The sequence below is a fragment of the Schistocerca gregaria genome, chromosome 6 (assembly GCF_023897955.1).
Source record: "Schistocerca gregaria isolate iqSchGreg1 chromosome 6, iqSchGreg1.2, whole genome shotgun sequence".
NCBI classification, from domain to species: domain Eukaryota; kingdom Metazoa; phylum Arthropoda; class Insecta; order Orthoptera; family Acrididae; genus Schistocerca; species Schistocerca gregaria.
In genome coordinates, this window is record NC_064925.1 from 419,762,882 (window position 1) to 419,784,804 (window position 21,923).

At 43.4% G+C, this 21,923-nt stretch overlaps 1 protein-coding gene across 1 annotated transcript in view; it reads right to left on the minus strand.

The window, feature by feature from the left end:
• Positions 1–21,923, minus strand: part of LOC126278899 (uncharacterized) — a 707,333-nt gene that overhangs the window by 101,023 nt on the left and 584,387 nt on the right. Inside the window, exon 5 of the mRNA XM_049979174.1 lies at positions 405–747. Within this exon, the coding sequence (XP_049835131.1) occupies positions 405–747 (343 nt within the window). The remainder of the gene's footprint in view (positions 1–404; positions 748–21,923) is intronic.

The following is a 21,923-nucleotide window of genomic DNA, read 5'->3' on the forward strand; positions in this document are numbered from 1 at the left end:
ATTACACATACCCATGCTCGAGGCAGGATTCGAACCTGCGACCGCAGCAGCCGCGTGGTTCCGGTCGAAAGCGCCTAGAACCGCTCGGCCATCGGATGTTGGGAGCCTTAGTTTGAGTGCTGGGTGAGCCGAAGGCGCTTTTGCCTTTCGACTTATATGTTTCCCGACTGGGGTCCCTTACCTCAAACTGATACATTTACCCTCCTCCATCACCCCTCAAAGTTTGTGACATCATCACGGAATCAACCTAGGTTCTGTGCGACAGATGTGTTGACAGAGAACCGTATAAAAATTCGTGGGAGACGCGCGAAGCATCCACGTCAGGCCTGCTCTGCCAGGACTCTCCTTTCACCGTGCGCGCTGCAGTACAGGGAGAGTACAGCCGGCCGGCTGGCGGTGCCCACCCGTGGCGGAGGACTCGCGCGTGCCCAGGACGGAGGCGAGCCGCGGTCGCTCCTCGTCGATGACGCGCAGCGCCTGCTGGCGGTAGAGGCCGAACAGCGCGCCGCGGCACGCCAGCCGCAGCTTGCCGCCGCGGAACGCGTCGCTGCCCACGTCCATCTCCAGGCCGATCACCGTCACGTAGCGCGTCTGTTGCTGTGGCGGGTGCGGCTGCTGCATCTGCTGGGGGGCGCCACCCGCCATGGACGCGGGCTGCAGGCCACCCCCACCGCTGCCTGGTGCAGAGCCGGGCGCCGCCGCGGCGGAAGTCCGCACCTCGTGCCGCTCCAGGAACGTCTCGTTTATCTGCCGACACACAGACACCAACAGTCGTCAGCGAGAGAGCTCTCTCTACAGAATGTAGTACAGTTAGGCAGTTACGCTGTTGTCACGCTTTGCGCTGCACAGATATACACTACTCGCCATGAAAACTGCTACACCGAGAAGAAATGCAGATGATAAACGGGTATTGATTGGACAAATAAATTCTACTAGAACTGACACGTCATTTCATTTTCACGGAATCTGGGTGCATAGATCTTGAGCAATCAGTACCCAGAACAACCACCTCTGGCCGTAATAACAGCCTTGATACGCCTGGGCATTGAGTCAAACAGAGCTTGAATGGCGTATACAGGTACATCTGCCCATGCAGCTTCAACACGATACCACAGATCATCAAGAGTAGTGCCCGGCGTATTGTGACGAGCCAGTTGCTCTGCCACCATTGACCAGACGTTTTCAGTTGGTGAGAGATCTGGAGAATGTGCTGGTCAAGGCAGTAGTCGAACATTTTCTGTATCCAGAAAGGTCTGTACCAGATCTGTAACATGCGATAGTGCATTATCCTGCTGAGATGTAGGGTTTCGTAGGGATCGAATGAAGGGTAGAGTACGGGTCGTAACACATCTGAAATGTAGCTTCCACTGTTCAAAGTGGCGTGAAGAGGTGCCCGAGACGTGTAACCCATGGCACCACATACCATCATGCTGGGTCATACAGCAGGTTGGCGATGACGAGTACACGCTTCCAATGTGCGTTCACCGGGATGTCGCCAAACACGGATACGACCATCGTGATGCTGTAAACAGAACCTGCATTCATCCGAAAAAATGACGTTTTGTCATTCGTACTCCCAGGTTCGTCGTTGAGTACACCATCAAAGGCGCTCTTAAATCTTATGCAGTATCAAGCCTAACCGCAGCCATGGTCTCCGAGCTGGAAGTCCTGCTGCTGCAAACGTCACCTGACTGTTCGTGCAGATGGTTGTCGTCCCCTTCTGTTGACTGAGGGATCGAGACGTGGCTGCACCATCCGTTACAGTCATACGGATAAGATGCCTGTCATCTCAACTGCTAGTGATACGAGGCCGTTTGGATCCAGCACGTTCTTCCGTACTACCCTCGTGAACTCACCGATTCCATATTCTGCTACCAGGCATTGGATCTCGACCAACGCGAGCAGCAATGTCGCGGTACGATAAACCGCAATGGCGATAGGCTACAATCCGACCTTTATCAAAGTCGGAAACGTGATGGTACGCATTTCTCTTCCTTACACGAGGCATCACAATAACGTTTCACCAGCCAACCCAGGTCAACTGCTGTTTGAGTATGAGAAATCGGTTGGAAACTTTCCTCATGTCAGCACGTTGTAGGTGTCACCACCGGTGCCAACCTTGTATAAATGGTCTGAAAATCTAATCATTTGCATATCACAGCATCTTCTTCCTGTCGGTTAAATTTCGCATCTGCAGCACGTCATCTTCGTGGTGTAGCAATTTTAATGGCCAGTAGTGTACGAGGTAGATTCAGATAAAATGATGTGTAGAACCAAAACAACTTCAGTATGACATGTAACTCCAAGTAACATTACTCGACGAAACCTGAACCATCCATAGAAAGAAATGCTACAATATAGTAAAAATAAGACTGTAGAAATAAGGTACGAAACGAGCAGAAAGGACAGATACATGGCGATTCATAGCGGTCCCCTGGATATTACAAAAAACGGGTCTTGGTCGTTAAGAACTGAGTGATCACCACGGACGACACTGCACGCTTTTCGACATGGTCCCATGGTAGCCAAGATGCTAGTAAGGGAGTCTACTGGGAGGGCATTGCATTCCTCCTCCTGCTAGGTTGGCAACTGGTGGATGCTCGTTGGTGCATGTGGACATCCTGCAGTTAGTCTCCCCGATGCATGGAATACTTGCTAGAGGCAGTAATTACACTCAAGTCATCGCCATTCATGATTGACCCACGAACATTGCGAAAGCTAGGATTCTTAACAGAGTATCTGAACGCGACGAAGGGCAATGACTGCTCTGCAACGTGTTCCCTTTTTCGCCATAAGGTTGGTAAGCAGTTCTTATGTAGAGCGTTGCATTCTCCAACCAGCGTGGTTGAAATAAGTCGGAGGGAACTGGCATGTCACCTCAACTGTGGACACCTACTCATTTTGATGCGATCGCGCATTGTCCTACACACACATGAAGTTAGGGCGGAACCTACCGCCAAAGAGACGGACGTGGGGAAAGACTATAGTGTCAAAATAACGTTGACTGGTGAAAGCATAGTGTCCGAAGATCTGGTGGTCGGTCGCCCATGCAGCCATATGACATCCCCCACCCCCCACCCCACGCCCTATACCATAAAACCTGAACCACCAAACGACCGTGCTCAACAAGTCCCTCGGTGCATTACGTACCATCATGTCTTGATGGGCTGTCGGAACACGTAATACACCCAAGAACATTGTCGCACATGATCGTTTGGCGGACAAGGTGTTACAGTGAGGGACGGCATAATGTTGCAAGGGCGTAGTGACATCTAAACCTTAGTTATGGTACATTCAAGTCACTAAGCAGACGCAAATGCAATTAGCCATAATTTTCACACAATGTTCTCTGTAACTTTAGTTGCTGGATGTACTTTCACTTTTATTATTTATTGTTATAACTTTTTACTGCTTTACATTCTCATGCTTTTTTTTAACTTCACAATATTTTATGAGATTTCATGCAGTTCCAGGCCCTCCACTACTGTAATCTTAACATCTTGACGTCATTTACTATCTAAACATCCCCCTTTTTCTTACTTTTTTATCTGCTTTTGTAGTTTTCGGACGTCAATTCTGGTACTTTAATAGAAGATCATTTAGATAACTGACTTTTTGCAATTTTAGTATCAGATCTTTCCTCCTTAAATGCATAGCAACCCTGCCAATATCCTACCCCCTCCCCCTTTCCCATGCCTTTTTTACCCGCTCTCAATCCTCTCTCACTACATTTTATAATTTTACTACGTTATGCCTTTTACGTTTTACGAATCCATTGTTCCACACTACTAGTATTTAACGAGAATTTTTATATAACCACACATTGTAAAACTCCAGCACTGCCTCACTATATTACCACTTTGCCTCCCCTCTACCCTCAACATACTATACCTATTGGACGCAGATGCAAAACATAGTACTCTGGTAGTGGTTCTCAGTAGAAATAAAAGGTTGCTGTTGCAGCTACGTAGGTAAGTTCTTCTCGTTTTTACATATTTTAAAATACTGGACTGTACATATTTAGTATTATTTTGTTTTCCAACTCAGGATGATACTGAGTATTCGAGACATGTAATGTAATTAAAGATATGCAACTATAAGTAAAATAAATCAGAGTTATCTTAAATATCCTTATAAATGCTGATTCTCACAAGACGAAAATGTCGAATAAAGTGGAACCAGAAAAAGTCCAAATTAGTCGTGCACTAGAATTCAACATTATACACAATTTGAACAAAATTAAGGGCGTCACCCGATGGGTTTCTCGACTGCTGACACCCACTCAAAAGGCTCGCCGAACCGAGGGGCCAGCGGGAGTGTTGGTGTTGTGTCAAGCCAGTCAAGACGACCGCCTTAGCAGCCTGATCTTCATGGACGAATGATAAAGGTATCGCAACGAACCCAACACAAACGAACCAAGCAAATAGTGGAAACACATTGTTTCCATTATTGTCAAAGCTACAGTTTGTATCATGCAAGATACTGGTTTAGTTTCTACAACCAATAAATAAATCAATAAATCCCACCAAAAATCATTAGTTCATAAAAATTAGACATTAAACAGTTGCATGGCTGAGTGGCTCACATTCAACAAGAATATCAGGCCTAAAAACACTTTGTACACCCTAATCAAATATAACTACGGTTATAATTCCAGCAAAAATACTCACTAAATTAAAAAAATATTGGACTAAGAAAATATTTATAGCCTTTTTTCACGTTATTACTCCACCTTACTTTTACACACACAGCTCAGTACTCAATAGTGGCTGAAATCTCATAATCGATTTGGAAACCACAGTTCTTCCATACTAATAGACCCATCGCTAAAGTTCTAAAGTTGTAAATGAGTTAATTCGTTCGGATGAACCTCTGGCTTATCGATAAGCATCCACGAAAAGGAAGCGATGAAATTCGTCGTCTACGGCCATGATGTAAAGTCGAACGTCTTCCCACGATGGGTGCCCGCCGTCTGTGGTATGTTCTGATCGTTGGCTGGCATTCAGAACAGAGTAAACTACGTCACTTTTCAGTACTCAAATGGTAATTATTGCCTTCATTTGTTTGAAGAAATTATTTTCTTTTGTCAGAAAGAGTGAGGAGGTGAATGAGGCATGTAAGTGAAGTTCAGTCTCCAGATTTGCAATAATTTAAGATGGATTGCCGTGACAATCATGTTGTGTAACTGAGCTCCATCTCAAATGCATGGCATTATGTGTGACATACAGTTTCCATCTTGAGGATAGTAGAAGCAAAACTTTTGTTTCTGTCCATATGATAAGTAAAGATCAAATTATTTGCAGATTTCTTTTCGGGAAATACACATTCTCATTATCGATTTAGTCAAATTAGGAATTGAGACAATAAAGAAGGAAATTACCATTCTGTCTTCGAGAAATTGTGAAGAAGATTAGCTACAGTATGTTTTAGTCAATCAGAAGAGAAAATACAAGCGCGTTCTAAAAGAAGGAGAAATACGCACGCGTCTGCATTGAGGAGTCGTCTTTATCTGTACTTCTAAAGATGGCGCACATTACTTTTATTAACAAAGAGAGTAGACCAGATAATGATAAGAATAAGGACAAACAGTCTTCTTGGCAGATTAAAACGCTATTCCGGACTGGGACCTTTGCCTTTCTTGGGTATGCGCGCTATTAACTGAGCTGTGCAAACTTTGAGTTTGAGTCGAGATCCATCCTTACGGCATCTGCCCCTGCAGAGTGCGGCCGAAAATATTAATGAAGAAGGAAACGCATTGCAGCTATGTTATGTTGGCTGCATGACATCAGGCGAAATCTCTCACCAGGCCCTCAAACTTGGCGGGAGACTTTACTGTTCTAGTCGTCTTTACGTTCTCACTGTGCGCTCAGAAGTGAAAAGAGCGATTTGTCCTGATTGACGGGCATACTAGAGACACTGCTCAACACATCTGTGCAAAGCTTCATCGGATTTTCATTGTGGTTTACATTTCGCGCCCGATCGGATCTTACTTTCCCAATATCCTCATACCTTCATTTGTATTTCGACCTTATGTCCATAGTAATCTACCAAGTATAGTGTCTGCCACCTTCTTTACCTGCGATTAAAGAATGCTTTAAACATAAGTCTGGCTTTGCTTAACATATAATTTAAGATAAGCCATAGGCTCAATATTGCCTCACATGTTCCTACACTTCTCTGAAATCCAAACTGATCTTCCCCGACGTCGGCTTCCAGTGGTTCCTCAATTTTTCTGTAAAGAATTGAAATTAGTATTTTGTAACCATTACTTATTACACTGATGATTCGGTAACCTCATTAGCACAAAGATAATAGTAAAATACTCAGAAGGATAAAATTATGCAAGATTAAAAGTTGAGATGAAGAGGTTAATTAAGCTGTTGGGCCTTAATTTGCATCCATGGGCAAATTGAATGTAGATGAAAGACTAACAGTGTTACCAAACTTATAAAGCTATAATCTTCATTTAAGACCTTCATAAAAACTAGTAAGAACTGGAATAAACATGTATTCCCAAAAGCTTAATTAACAGCATAATTAACGTTGGATTATGTGAAAACGTACATTGGGGGCGCCTCGTGTCCTTGTCTATGTGGTACTAATGTAAGTAGTTTTATCTGGAATTACCTTTTTTGGCTGACCTCAATCAACTTTTTAATATAGGTTACACAGATGCTTCCTTTACTATTCTGAACAACATGAAGATGCTATTAGAGAATGAAATTTTCATTCTAGAAACATCCCCCAGACTCTGGCTAAGCCATGTCTCTCGCAATATACTTTCTTCCAGGAGTGCTAGTTGTGCAAGGTTCGTAGGAGAGCTTCTGTGAAGTCTGGAAGGTAGGAGACGAGGTACTGGCGGAATTTAGGCTGTGAGGACGGGGTGTGAGTCGTGCTTGGGTAACTCAGTTGGTAGAGGACTTGCCTGCGAAAGGCAAAGGTCCCGACTTCGAGTCTCGGTCCGACACATAGTTTTAATCTGCCAGGAAGTTTCATGAAGATACTGCTTCAATGCAGCGAAATCGGTCGTTAGTAAATCATCACATAACAGCTGTTTTTGTTTTATTAAAGTTCACTTTACCATGAACATCGACGGCCATGACTACACACTTGTGGTATATGTTACAGCTTGGAAGGTATTTTGATGAAATGACCGGGAGTTGGGAGCAGGGAGAATCCTTGAACGGTGGTGGTACACGTCGTACCTACAACTGGAAACCGTAAGCTGATTTGCGAGGTATAACCGCTGATGTTTAGTCTATCATGGAGTCTCTCCCGCTCTAGCAGAAATTCCAGCCGAGTCTGGGACTCTCTGCTCGTGTTTGGTGAGAACACTGCGCCGCCGTGTTCGCAGGAGGCAGTGGAGAGGTCACAACGGAGCAAACACGCACGCATCCGCAGCGCGGCACTGATCACACGACCCGCCCACCCAGCGGCAGGTGCTCGCGCGCGGATCAGCGCTAATTAATCTTGTACCGGTTTAATTATTGGTTGTTTCAAAAGCACTTATCCGCCTTGTCCGGCCAGAACAAACAGTGGGCCGCGGGAATTACTGGCCGAGTCTTGTTTAACAGGAACAAACGGTTGCCTCATTGACAAGAAACAGTGCTGCTTTTGTTTAATTAAACGGTAATGAAACGGGCTATGGTCAGAGCCAGAGAGAGGCGGGGGCGAGGAGAGTGGTGATGGCTGGGGATAGGGCTTTGCGAAGGGGGGTGGGGAGAGAGGGGTAGGGTGAGGGGCGGGGGTGGCGTGCGAGGGCGGTGGGCGCGCAGCACCAATCGCTACTGTGCTCCTTCATCACGGCGTGTGCCACGGGTAGCGGCCCGCGAGGCGCAATTATGCCGCCTGCCCGCCACGCCGGCATCGTCGCGCCCGCGCGCACATTGATGAAGAGATGCGCGTCGCATTTAGCGCGCGCGGCCGCGCATTCAGCCGTTTCAATGCGCCTAATGAAATGAGCGCCGCCAGCCATTAACGCCGCGTCCGCTCGCGACGGCCTTTTTCCGCCAGCGCTGCTGTCGACTGTCACCAGACACCACCCCGCGTTCCAGCCTCCACCCTTCCCCCAAATCCTCCCATACACACACGTGCGGATCGACGTCTCTTCACCTAAAAGCGCACACACGCGCAAATACATTTCCTCCCTCCACAGACACATACACCAGTGCGCTTAGCCTGGATTCACCACGAGCCGCACAGAGCGTTTTCGCGGACAATGCCTGTATACGGCGCCGTCCGGTGTTTTCGATCCGAATGGTTTTTGGCCATCCCATTCTCGGCAGAAGACCAGAAGAATTAGGGGACTTGTTGACTGATATTTACTGCTCGGGGGGCACCGTTCCATTATGGCAGATCTTTATGGCAGCGTCACACCAAACATGAGCTGGTGGTGACGTCTGCTTTGACGGTCACGGTCCGACAGCGCGGATGCTCGTCAGTTCAGTATTACAACACTCGTTTCCTGGGATCACCCAACGTGGGGGCAACGTTCTGCATTTGTTATCTGTAGGTCAACAAGTACTAAACAGAAATCATGTTCAACGCATGTTGCTAACTCTGTATTGTTTTGATGGTGCAGCCACGGTAGGAGTGTGGGCGGGGACTGGGACGTGCTGGAGGGCTGACTTGACATAAATTTCACATCATCCTGAGACAATCAGCATATTACATTTCCTGGTAAGAACAGATACATAACAGATCATCGTAATACAATTTAAAAGCATTCCTTACTTCGTTATGTTTGCAAATGGAAAAGCAAATCTTTCGCTTGAAAGTCACAAAAATAAATTAATTCTTGACTTGTTTTAAAACCAGTCCTCGAGTCATAACTCCGAAAAAAAATAAAAACATAAATGGTTCAAATGGCTCTGAGCACAATGGGACTTAACATCGGAGGACATCAGTCCCCTAGAACTTAAACCTAGCTAACCTAAGGACATCACATACATCCACGCCCGAGGCAGGTAGCTCGGTTCCAGACTATAGCGCCTAGAACCGCTCAGCCACTCCGGCCGGCTAACCAAAATATATACGAGATGTTGGCAAACTTCCGTTACAAACGTCTAGTAGTTGTAGAAGCGAATGAGCTAAAACCGTTTGAAAACATGTTCGTAACGCAACGACTTTACGAGTAATTATTAGGTGTAACACAGTGTATTACTTGTCTTACAATTCCACTTATTAACAACCAAATAAACTGCTCGTGTACTAGATAAAAAGTTCTCTTCCATTTACCCTTCGTTGCCTCCTTGGAGCACCACAGTCACCACTGCTGACAGATAAGGTAACCTCATTCTCGAATCCGTTGATGAGATATGGCGGAAACGGCATGCGATGGAGTCATACCTTGTGGATAACGATACTGATAAATTTTCTTTATTTCCAAATTTATCTGACTTCATTTCAGTAGTCAAGCCGTAGTTGCAGTAAATTACAGAAAGTTCAAAAAACTTACATTTAGTCGCCATGCCTAATTACAAAAGAACATCTTGATAAAGGTGACGAGTAGCTCTTCCATTACTGTGAGGAGGATCATTTCTGTGTATTCTGCAAATGCGTACACAACTATGATGCTGCGCCGGCCACGGTGGTCTCACGGTTCTAGGCACGCAGTCCGGAACCGTGCGACTGCTACGGTCGCAGGTTCGAATCCTGCCTCGGGCATGGATGTGTGTGATGTCCTTAGGTTAGTTAGGTTTAAGTAGTTCTAAGTTCTAGGGGACTGATGACCACAGCTGTTAAGTCCCATAGTACTCAGAGCCATTGAACCATTGAACTATGATGCTGCAACTCTCACTGACACGTAAATGCGGCTCAAACCAGGCCAGAGAGGTAAAACTGACGTCAACAGACATCCGCCAGTCCAACGTCAGCAGCCCCCAATATGACTAACTACCTAGAAAACCTGTTTTCAAACGGCTGTAGCCCGGAAGCAGCAAGTTTCCGGACACTTCATTCCTATTGAAAATGTTGTCTACTCAGTCCACTCTGAGAAGATTGGCCGGCTGTGTGTACTGAGCAGTTCTAAGCGCTACAGTCTGGAACCGCACGACCGCTACGGTCGCGGGTTCAAATCCTGCCTCGGGCATGGATGCATGTGATGTCCTTAGATTAGTTAGGTTTAAGTAGTTCTAAGTTCTAGGGGACTGATGACCTCAGAAGTTAAGTCCCATAGTCCTCAGAGCCATTTGAACCATTTCTTAAAAAAATGTGGCGGGAATTTCCGAACACCCTGTATAATTAAGGCAATGACAGCCAATGATCCATTCAGTGCAGACACACATCAAGCTCGAACTCTTGTTTGTGGAGATCAGTGTTTCGGGATGGCGTAGTGGTCAGCGCATCTGTCTAATAAGCAAGATATGTAGGCTCAAATTCCGCTCCGGTAAAAATTTTCAACTTGCCCCATTGATAAAAATCAATTCTCACTGGCAGTTAATGTCTTTAATTCCTCTCTGTCTTGACATATCAATGGCTTTCAGATATATTTAACTTTTTATGTAGCCTTAGCGCCAACAGCGCACTAATTATTAACGCAGTTAAATGGTAGAAACCTTGCAACAATAGCTCTTACATGCTGAATCATCTGTCATACAATCCCAGTGCTACCGGCGCAGTACATATTTATAAGCAAGCAAACGGTGTCAATATCTACTAAATTAAACTTTCATCGAACATCAGACTGTTTTACATTACTTAAAAGACATACAGCTACAACACATGTAACGAATAAAAGACAGCCTTAATACCAGTTTTCAAGAACGGACAAATGAGAAACAATTTTGACTTCGAAAAGAAAGCCCTGACTTATATCAGAGACAAATACACTAACACACACTGCTTAACAAGACACGCTGGCCGGAATGGCCGTGCAGTTCTAGGCGCTACAGTCTGGAACCGCGAGACCGCTACGGTCGCAGGTTCGAATCCTGCCTCGAGCATGGATGTGTGTGATGTCTTTAGGTTAGTTAGGTTTAAGTAGTTCTATGTTCTAGGGGACTGATGACCTCAGAAGTTAAGTCCCATAGTGCTCAGAGCCATTTGACCCATTTTTTAACAAGACACGAACTCGTCCTAGTAGGCAACACATAAGTGATGCAAACCTGATGGAAAAGACACAGCCGAAAGATAACGCCATGATAAGCTGCAATGACAGTATATAACAATATCGCCCGTATGTCAGTCAGCCACACTAAACAATGTTACCTGAACTAATCGATGACAGTGACTGCAAAACATCATTCTAACACTGATAAACCACACTTTACGTACATGTCTCACGGTCGTAGCATCACACAGCAGTAAATAGGTAAACATTCTACACAGATTACCACAGAACAGAATGTACAGGGAATAACGACAAACAGACAATAATTTAACTCTGGCGATTAGTTTCGTGGTGGCTATCTAACCTCTTGCAACCAGACTGAGCAGCATCCTAACGTGGAATTTTTACTTCCTCACACTCACTTATACAGAAGAAAAGCATCCATCGGGGTTCTGTACTATATACATGGCAGCGAGAAGACAAACTGCTCTCGTTGAGTATAACTCCACACTATGTCGATCAGCGGTCGTACCTCCGTCACTGAAGAACATTGACTGGCTGCTCCGCAACAAACTCCAGCTTATAGTGTTTTCTCTTCTTTGCCCCAGGCAGGCTCAACGAGAGTCCAGCCATCGGTACTTAGAATTCCCCTTAGTCGGAAATAAAGGTAGTAACATTGCACTCGTGGCAAGCCTCTCTACACGATAGGCAGACACGCTCCTGAAATGGCTCACGTGCTTCTGGTCGCTTTATTTGAACCAAAACAGTATGCTGACAGTTCGGTGCACAATGGAAACATCGGGTTGTGGTTGCAGACGCATAAGGAATGGGAACTGGGAAACACTACAACACCGTGAACAAAGCCAGTGTTCCGTCACAGTGTTATGAGAAAGTCAGCTGTAATCGAAGTTTACAGACCCAGCTTACAGTCCGGGAGAGGGAAGCTAGCGTATATGTTATAAGAAGGTAGACTGAATACGACAATGACTCGTTGTCTCTGTGGATAATTTTATCCCGCTCAGGAGACGATGAAGTCACACTACGTTATAAGATGTAGGGCAGGAGGGAGTGTCTGTGATCTGTTGCGTTGTGTTCGCTGCGTGCTGTGCGTATGCCACGCCTCTGGTTGTGGTAGTCTGTGGTAGTCTATATTTTACCTGTGCGAGACACTGTACCCTGCAGGTATCTTGCTATAGAATCAGATTACGCAAACAGACTCAATCGATTTTTCAAGTCTTGTTTAATGTTGCAGCTATTTAGCTACAAAATGCTGCTTGTTTCATGCAGATTTGATGATTAAATTCCTAGTTATTGTTTCCTTGATGCGTGGTAAATGGTACCACATCCAACTTCTGCTCTGTCTTGCTAAACATTGACTATAGTACAGCAAACATTTATGGTCCACAGATATCCTGATTTCAATAGCAAGATAGAATTGTTATCTTGATGTTTGCCAGCCTGTCTGCATTATCGACTTCCGTCTGTCAGCTTTTCACCTTTGTTGTTTATGTCTTGGTGACACAAATGTAATGCTTTTGTGAAAACTTATAACAGACTGGGAAGAATAAGGAAGTTTAGACATAAGCCAAAGTTTCGCGGGAATACACACGTAAAAAATAAACTAAGAAACTGCTAGTTATAAACAGAGGGAAGAAAATAACATTGAAAGTGAAGTCAGTGCGAGTGTCAATACTTCAGGAAAAAGATTTCTAGCTGCTACAGTTTTTTCAAGTGCCACTGTAATGTGTGACAGCGAAATACATGTATGAAGAGTGTGTCTGCTGACATTTACACGAGATTGCTACTTGAATATACCGAAAAACTCACTTTTGCAAATAGGGACGGAAGCGCCACTTTGCACGAAGACGAGGGAAAACCAAGGAAACTGATTGAAATTTAGTTTTAAAATGTTTAGCATCTAAAAATACTGCCAATACAATGACATCTAAAATAGCCGGAAGCAGAATTTATCAAAACAGATCAAGATTACTGTATGCAGTTAGATCTATTGGGAAAGAACGAAGTTCAGGGCCAGTTGTTTGTTAATTGAGGAACGTTCTCTTAACAAACAGAAAGTTTGTTATTTACAACAAGACTTTTAGTGCAGTAGTAGCTGAGGTGAGTGGATATAATACTGAAAGCAGCAAAAGAAGTAGTTAACTTGAATGATACTATATCTCACTGATTGCATATTCCTGCATGTGTGCAAACATCCCTAAATGTGTGTCAGTCACTGCTTTTGATACCGGGAAGGTTCGGGATACCGTAATAATTAGTACGTTTTGTGACATCTATAGCAAAAATTCCACTACACAACATGTGTCCGAAAGGGACTAGGGTGTTTGTAATGGAGTCATGGAAGTGGCTCGTGTTAGTAATATTTTCAAACGGTCTATGCAGACAAGAGGTGTCTTGTACAAGGACTATCTTGGGGACAGGGACAGGAAGGCTTTTCAGAAAGTGGTAGAAGGAAAACCAGATTGTCCTACATTTGAAATTAAGGAACCAGAATGTAATGGGCATGTACAGAAAAGAAAGGCATCACGACTTCTGAAGAAATGTAAGGAAAAAAAAAGTCTGGTAGTAAAGGTGGCCTGACAAGTATTGAAATAGACAGGGTCTAGAACTCTAATCGTATGGCAATTAGAAATAGATGCAGGAATATGAAAACAACGAGAAGGGCTGTCTGGGCTATATTCTTTCACTGAATTTCAACATATGAGGAACTGAAACTTCGACCTTGCCCACAGGAGCCTAACAGCTGATGCAAATTCAGCAGTCCGGGTACGGCGGCTTCCAATGAGCATAAACATTCAATTCCGAAAAGTATACTTCTTGCTTTGAAACCCATTTTCAGGTACCTTACTCAACAAAGTCTCTTTAAAAAGTGTCTCTGCAGAAAATTAAGAATCCGTGTCAAAATTCGAATTGTCATTTGCATAAGGCTACCAAAAACAGTTTTTGTTAGAAAAGAAACGCTAAAATTAGGTTTTCATGCTGGGATGATGTGCTTCAATGCTGGTGTATCAAAGAAGACTGATGTGTTACGACTCTTGGGAACACGGGATGGCATCAGTACTGCAAAGAGATAGAAAAGCCTCGAGGTTGACCGTATCTGTTACGCTGAATCTTCTGCAAGAAATGCTACCAAGGAAGACAGGACAGCCATAAAATCGAAGACAAAAAGATAAAGAGAATGAAGCTGAGCCACAGTATAGTCATGCAATGTTTTAATAGTGTGCCTGTATGGTAATGTACTTTAGTCTATTGTATATGAAACTTTAACACAGTCTTCTCAGAACTACAGTTTTTGATCTTCTGGTATGCTTTCCTCAAAAACTAAGGCTAATCAAGACATCGGACATTCAGCACCTCTTGTTAATAAATCGATGTTTAATCAGATAAAAAATACGAACTGTAGTGATAAAAAGAAGAAATCTAAAAGCTGGGTGTTTGTAAAAGTTACAACTTGACCCTTAGAACAAAATATCGTCACTGATAACATTTATAAACTATAGTAACAAATATTCATGTGGTTTGAGGATGTTGTTTCATCTGTATGCTGCAAAAGTATGAGGTATTTATCCCCTTATTTTTCTCAGAAAGTGAAAACTGTCCCTTTTCCCGTTGATTCCTTATGGGAATGCCTTTGCAACTGTGTCCTCGTAAGTCTACAACCTTGGTTGATACAGCAATGCTGCAGTGGGTTCAACAGCAGTGGGTTTCCCGAATTGAAATACGTTGCAAAGCGAACATCGTTTATACACTGAGGTGGACGACAGAAGTCATGGGATAGCGATATGCACATATTCAGATGATGGTAGTATCGCTTACACAACGAATGAAACAACAGTGCACTGGCGGAGCTATCGTTTTTCTCAGGTGACTTATGTGAAAATGATTCCAACGTGATTATGGCTGCATGGATAGAATTAACAGACTGAGCGAGGAATGATAGACCTAGTCTCACGGGGCATTCCACTTCGAAAATCGCTAGGTAATCCAATGTTCCGGGATACACACTGTCAAGGGTGTGATGAGAATATAAAATTTCTGGCATAAAGCAGTGACCGACGGCCTTCGCTTGTCGGAGAGCAGCAGCGTTTCCATGGAGTTTGTCAGTACCTACTTGAAATAATCGCAGAAACGAATGTGAGAAATACAACGGACATATATGTTAGCTGCGAAATTAGGGATTATGGAAGCAGGCGATTGCTTTTGCTAGTAGCATGATGTCGGCTGCAGCGCCTCTCCTGGGTTCGTGATCATATCTGTTGGACCCTGCAAGACTGGAAAACAGTGGCCTGGTCAGAAGAGTCACGATTTCGGTTGGTAAGAACTGATTGTAGAGTTCTAGTGTGGCGCAGACCCTAAGAAGCCGTGGAGTCAGGTTGTCAGTAAGGCACTGTGCAAGCTGGTGGTAGCTCCATTATGGTATGGGCTGTGTTTACGTGGAATGGACTGGGTCCTCTAGTCCAAGTGATCACTGACTGAAAATGGCTATGTTCGGCTACTTCGGGTCCATTTTCAGCCATTCATGCACTTCATGTTCCCAAACAACGATGGAATTTTTATAGAAGAGAATGCTCCATGTCACTAGGCCACAATTATTCGCGACTGGTTTGAAGAACATTCCAGACAATAGGAACGATTGATTTTTCCACCCAGACCTCCCGCCATGAATCCCATCGACAATGTTATGGGACATAATCGAGAGGTCACTCCGTGCGCAAACTTCCAGCACAAGCAACACTTTCGCAGTTATTGCTGTCTAAAGAGGCAGCATGGTTCAGTATTTCTGCAGGGGATTTCCTACAATTTTTTATATCCATGCAACGTCGGGTGACGTTTGTCACCTTGGTGCATAACAAAACTCATAAACACAAATTTCTGAAACACACTGCTAGAACGAGCGGGTTGGTATACAATAAACCTTACAGCACGTAACGATGAGCTTCAATGGTTAACAGTAAGTGGCTCGTTTCCATGTGACCGCAGTATTTATACAGCACAGCTACTAGCTGTTGTGACCGCGTCACATGCTTGCGTCCCATGCTTACGGCTTTGTCTCAGGGTCGGTGGACTGTTGCATTAGTACGAGAGCAGGTTTGTGTCTCTCTCGTGCCTCAGAGATAAGCATCTTTGGAAAGTTGCTCATCTGTTCTCCTTCCAAAATACTTTTATTTTAACCAAATTGACATAGTCTCAGTGTAACATTATGTAGGTCTGTATATCATGCAGCTAGTTCAAATAGCATAGTGATCAATTGTGGATTATTAGTCCAATTAAGAAGGGAGGTTCTCCCTTATTCTTCACAATCGTGTATTGAATTTGGGTCAGCGCTTTAATGACCATCTTCTTATGTTTTTCATATGTTCTATTGCAAGGTTCCACACTATGTAAGCGTCGCAATGGACAATTCCATCTGTTTGCACCCTAATAAAAATTCTGAAACAAATAGCATTTTTTAAAAAACTAATCACTGCGAAAACTACGTAACACAACTCAGACCGTGCAAGACACTTTCTGAAACAAATGGCATACAGTAAACGTAAACGTTTTCATTAACAACTGAAGATGACACTGGAAATTCAAAACCTCTTTATCATCACGGGTGTGTCTCCTTGCTGCATTTGAATGTTAAATGATCAAAATTTTTCTTATCCTGCACCTTGCACGTTTTTATGACTCCATCTCCAGTAGATATTCAGTTGCCCACAAATGGTGAGCAAGGTTTCCAACAGTCCAAGCACTGACAATTCTTACCCTTTGCAAAATATTTGTGCCTTATACCCGTTAACTTGTGATGCTGACAACATGAAGTCAGATTTGGGGGAAGCATATCCCACTATCAGTGCTGATGTTTATGGTGAAGAAACCACAAAGTCATAACAGGAAGCAAGAGCAGCAGGGTAGAGCAAATACTAATCGTTTGTTTACCGTGCGTAGCGAAGACGGCATGCGGGAAATTCTTTAGAGGCCTGGCACAAAGCTTATCTATTGTAGCAGACCCAGTGCCACTAAAACGTTGTTTATTTATGAGACACCGTATCCAGTCTAGATTAGTTTACACCGGAGAGACGAATCACCCAATTAGCACAAGGCTAAGACAGCACGAGGGTCACGTATTACACAGACAACGTAATAATTCGGAGATGGCGGATTGCTAAAATGAATGCGGTAAGCAAACAGAATCGGAGAACGCTTCTTCGTTTCTCAGAGGGTACGCGAAGAGATGGTAATAAGTAAGGGAGGTGATGTTTACGGGCTTTCTTAGTCTTGGCTACCAGAAGTAGCTAATTTTCAAACCGACTACTTTGTTGAAGCTGCTTCGTCGTCAGCACGGACTCTACACATTATCCCAAGATGTCATAGAAAACATTTACCCGTCGTAATCAACATCGTGGCAACTCCTTCGCGTCACGAAAGCGCTTTGCCCCCCGTCTAACATGGTCACTGGGTAATGTAAAAAATATTACTATCAATAAAGGATCTCTGAACACATGATGGATTTCATGACACCCTTGTCCATGCACGACACAATCGAGAGGTAAGTTTATTAGGGCTGAAGTGGCATTCATCCAGTTGTGTATACCGTATCCGTTGAAACTAAAACGTTGGTTTGGTTTTCAAGATGACGCGTTCACCATATCTGACTCAACCGAGAACACTAACACACACAGGTGTACACAACAGGTGAATCATAGACCAAATCAATACAACATTGTCTAAATAAAACTATGAGCAGGAAACAGGTGAATTTCTCGCTCTTTTATCGGATTTCGTCCTTTCTTAAGGTCCACTGTTAGAGTATTGGTGGATACGGAATTGTTTATTACATGTCACAACGTACAAAATTTTCTCAAACGATGTAGGAATAGCCAAGGTGACCGATGCTTCTTGCCGATATCAGACACAGTCTGTTCCACTTGTTTTTTCTGCACTAAACGAAAAGTCTATTATATAATTTTGTACTGTGATCATGTGCCAGCAATCTTAGCTGATGCTGACATGTGCTCGTTCAAGATTATTGAGCTGCTCTGTGGTTTGGCTGGGTGTGGCAGTGAAACGGGAGATTTTGAAACCTCCATCAGCGATACAAATATATTCAGAGCAATATAAGAGAAATACAAAACGAAGTTAAAATGCTTGCAGTTTAAAATGCTCATCACTTAAAAATTACATAACCTATGTAGCCACCACTTTCCTTAACACACATTTCAAATCTTTTGCGGAAGTTGGGCATCACATCCATGACTGTCACTGAAATTCGGTTAATGTCCTCCCGAATTTGATCTTTCATTTCGTTTATGGTGCGTGGTGGGTCTCCCCAGAAGATCTGAGATTTCAAATCATCCCAGAGGAAGAAATCATACGCTGAAAGGTTAGGGGATCTTGAAGGCCAGGAAATGTCCCCTTTACTGGGGAAAGTAATCTGCAGTGCGTTAATGGAATACTGCGAAGTACTGCAGGCGGTACCGTCTTCTTCGAAGAAAGTGTTTGCATTTAGATGAATATCAGCAAGCTGTCACACTAGAATATGTTTCAACATTTGAACATAACTTTATATATTCACATTAACGCCATTGTCGTGATCGTCTCAAAAAATTAAGGCCCTGTTATTCTAAATGATGATACACGGCACCACACCACCGTTTTCTAACTGTGAAGTGACGTCTAATGAAGCATTTTAGAATTTTCACATGACCAGTTCCTAAGGATTTGCCTATTAACTTAGCTTGATACATAAAAATTAGTCTCATTGCTCAAGATCAGACCGTCGTACGTACTAGCGTAATGTGCTATTTTTAGGGTTGCTCAGTCGCCCGTTTCACTGCTGCACTTGCCACTATTGTTTTGCTCAATATCTATGTTCGAAATATAACTTTTTGAGGGATGTATCTAGTGCAGGAAGAGGAAGAAGTATTTAAGATTGAATTATACGTCAAAACATCTAATTTTCTCTTATAACAACACATCGATGACAGTAGTTTTTCTTCTCTGAGAGCGTGCGATGCAGCGCTGTTTACCTTACTTAGATGACCTTTGCCAGTCGCTACCTTAGTGTAGAAAAATTGAAAGGTCTATTTTTCAACCTGTGTCTAAGGCGAGCACCTGGATCATCTGGCGGTGCTTCATGTAACATGGCTGCCAAGTATAAAGAAAATAATGTAATGGACAACCTTGCATCAGACCGCTGATAAGAGACAAGGGAGAATACGGTAGTAGGAACGAGAGAGAAGAAGGACTAACTGAGGTCTGCAATAACTATCAGTATTACCGAATACTCTGTTAGAGAATTACATGAGGAGGAGGTATACTTGCGAAACGGCGGGTAATATGGGACGATTTCAGTTAGATTACATCATGGTCAGACAGAGATTCCGAAATGGGACGCCGGACTGTAAATCATACCCAAGAGTAAATGTAGCCTCAGATCACAATTTAGTTATGATGAAGAGTAGGGTGACGTTTAAGGACTAGACAGAAAGAATCAATGCACAAAGAAAACGTATACAAAAGTACTAAAGAATGAAGGGTACGCTTGAAGATGTCTAAGGATATAAATACCGCGATTAGGAATTGCTCAACAGGCAATTCATTGGAAGAGGAATGGACATTTGTAAAAAGCGCAATGACAGAAGCTGGACAGAAAAGCGTAGGTACAAGAGAGGTAGCTACGAAGAAACAATGGACAACAGGAGAAATACTTCAGCTGATCTATGAGAGAAGGAAGTGCAATAACATGCGGGCTAAAAAATATATTAAAATAGAAGACGAATTTATGAACCTGTCTAAATGCTCGAATCAGCCTGCCCGAACACCTCTGAACATTCTGAGTCTGTTTAACACGCTGGGTGGGACTACCTGTACAGAAAACAGAAAAAAGAGAAAGCGTGAGTTCCCAAGAAAAAGTATTTTTTTAACGCGTGTCGCCGTATTGACCAAGGTTACCTCAATATTTCACACGGTCGGGCAGCATGTGGGCAACGCAACAATGATTATCGATTACATTACACCGGAAAGAAATTCCCTTCACTATTTCAAAGTAATTACTTAAATAATTACTCCATTAATAAATTTAAATGCGCCATGAATATGTAAGCACCCAATTTCCATTTACATGATGCATTATCTATGCGAGGGCCTGCAGCTAACACGGCGTTGCTGCGTGTTAGCTACTCAGCTAGTTTCAAATATCACTGTTCACCGGCAACATGGCAGCCGTCATTCTTGATGATAATGATGATAATGATTATTATTATGAATTAGAAACGGCTAAATACCGTTATGAGTTCAGGTACAGGTAAACATCATACCTAGCGACTAATTATTATATTAAATCGTGACATTGAAATGCTCGCTTTCTTTCTAGTATACGTGACGTGATGGTGGACAGCCGGAATTCATCGCCAGTTTGGAACAGCAAAAAAATTGTTCAAATGGCTCTGAGCACTATGGGACTCAACTGTTGTGGTCATTAGTCCCCTAGAACTTAGAACTACTTAAACCTAACTAACCTAAGGACATCACACACATCTATGCCCGAGGCAGGATTCGAACCTGCGACCGTAGCAGTCGCACGGTTTTGGAACAGCAAAGGAGGTCTGTATATAGTTCTTGGTACCGTCGTAGGAGAACAACAATTTCTGGGAAAGCTTTTCTTTTACAAATAACGCAGGCAGATATAGTTGAAAATTAATAAACACAACGTTGACCATCATTCACACACCCTCTTTAAATACTGACAGACACACCACACGAAGAAGTCGAATATCGGTCTTACGAACATAATTAAATTCCTGTGTTATAACTTTTCTGACACAAGGTCGTACAGAGGAGGGACAACTGTTTCTTGACATAATTATCGCATCATCACTGAGGGATTAGTTAATCATACAGAGGGTGTTTACCAGTTCATGTTACACACTTCTGGAAGTTGTAGAGTGGACTTAGCAAATCAAGTTATACCAGCGAAGCTAAGGAGCATCATAGTTACAGGCGCCGATACAGGATGATTTCGTGCTGATGCTACAAAAATAAATGTATGTACTAGAATAAAAAGTTGTAAGCCAAAACGAGTCTGATACATTCGGCAGAGGAATAATTGTACAGGTTCTGTTATTGCTAAGACTGCAACTTTTAGAGGGGCAATACTGACTAAATCAATGACAAAATGTCTAGTAAACATGATGAATTGCATACCTGAGGAGCTTTCAGAACTTGTTCGTCTTCCGTACTGTGAAATGTATCTCCTCTAGTGAACAAGTGCTCATAAGTCTTAAGATATGAGCCCATGTCTAGTAGACTGGTTCTTTGGTTTGGTCCACACTACCACCTCTGAAGGTTGCCTGCCCTACGGTCTTAGCGACAACAGTATCAGTACATGTATTCCACTCTCAGGGGTATCAGAACGGTTTTCGCTTATCATATTCGACTCTTTCGCTTCCGGTACAGGAACCCTTACCTCAAACTGATACATTTATACTTCTCGATTATTCTACGAAGTTTGTAACATCGTCACAGGATCGCCCTCCACTTACATACATTTACAGGTGCCGGCGGCTGTAGCTTCGACACTCTTTAGCGTCGTTGGATAGGGACAAAAAATATCTGAAACACTTTTAGAGATGTTGCAGAGCAGGATGTACTGAGACATAAGAAAGAAACTCGATACGTTGCGCCGTTTGCGAGTTATTTAGCATTGAAATTAGCGTCACGCGCTGACATTCCAGCCGCCTGCATGAGGCGGTGTTGCCCACCGAGCCTTTCTTACTTTCTTTTCTTTTTTTTTTTTTTTTTTTGGTTAGCTGAAACTTGAATTTTTCGCGCGTAACAACCTGATTGGCTAACTTCAAAGCTAAACGACTCA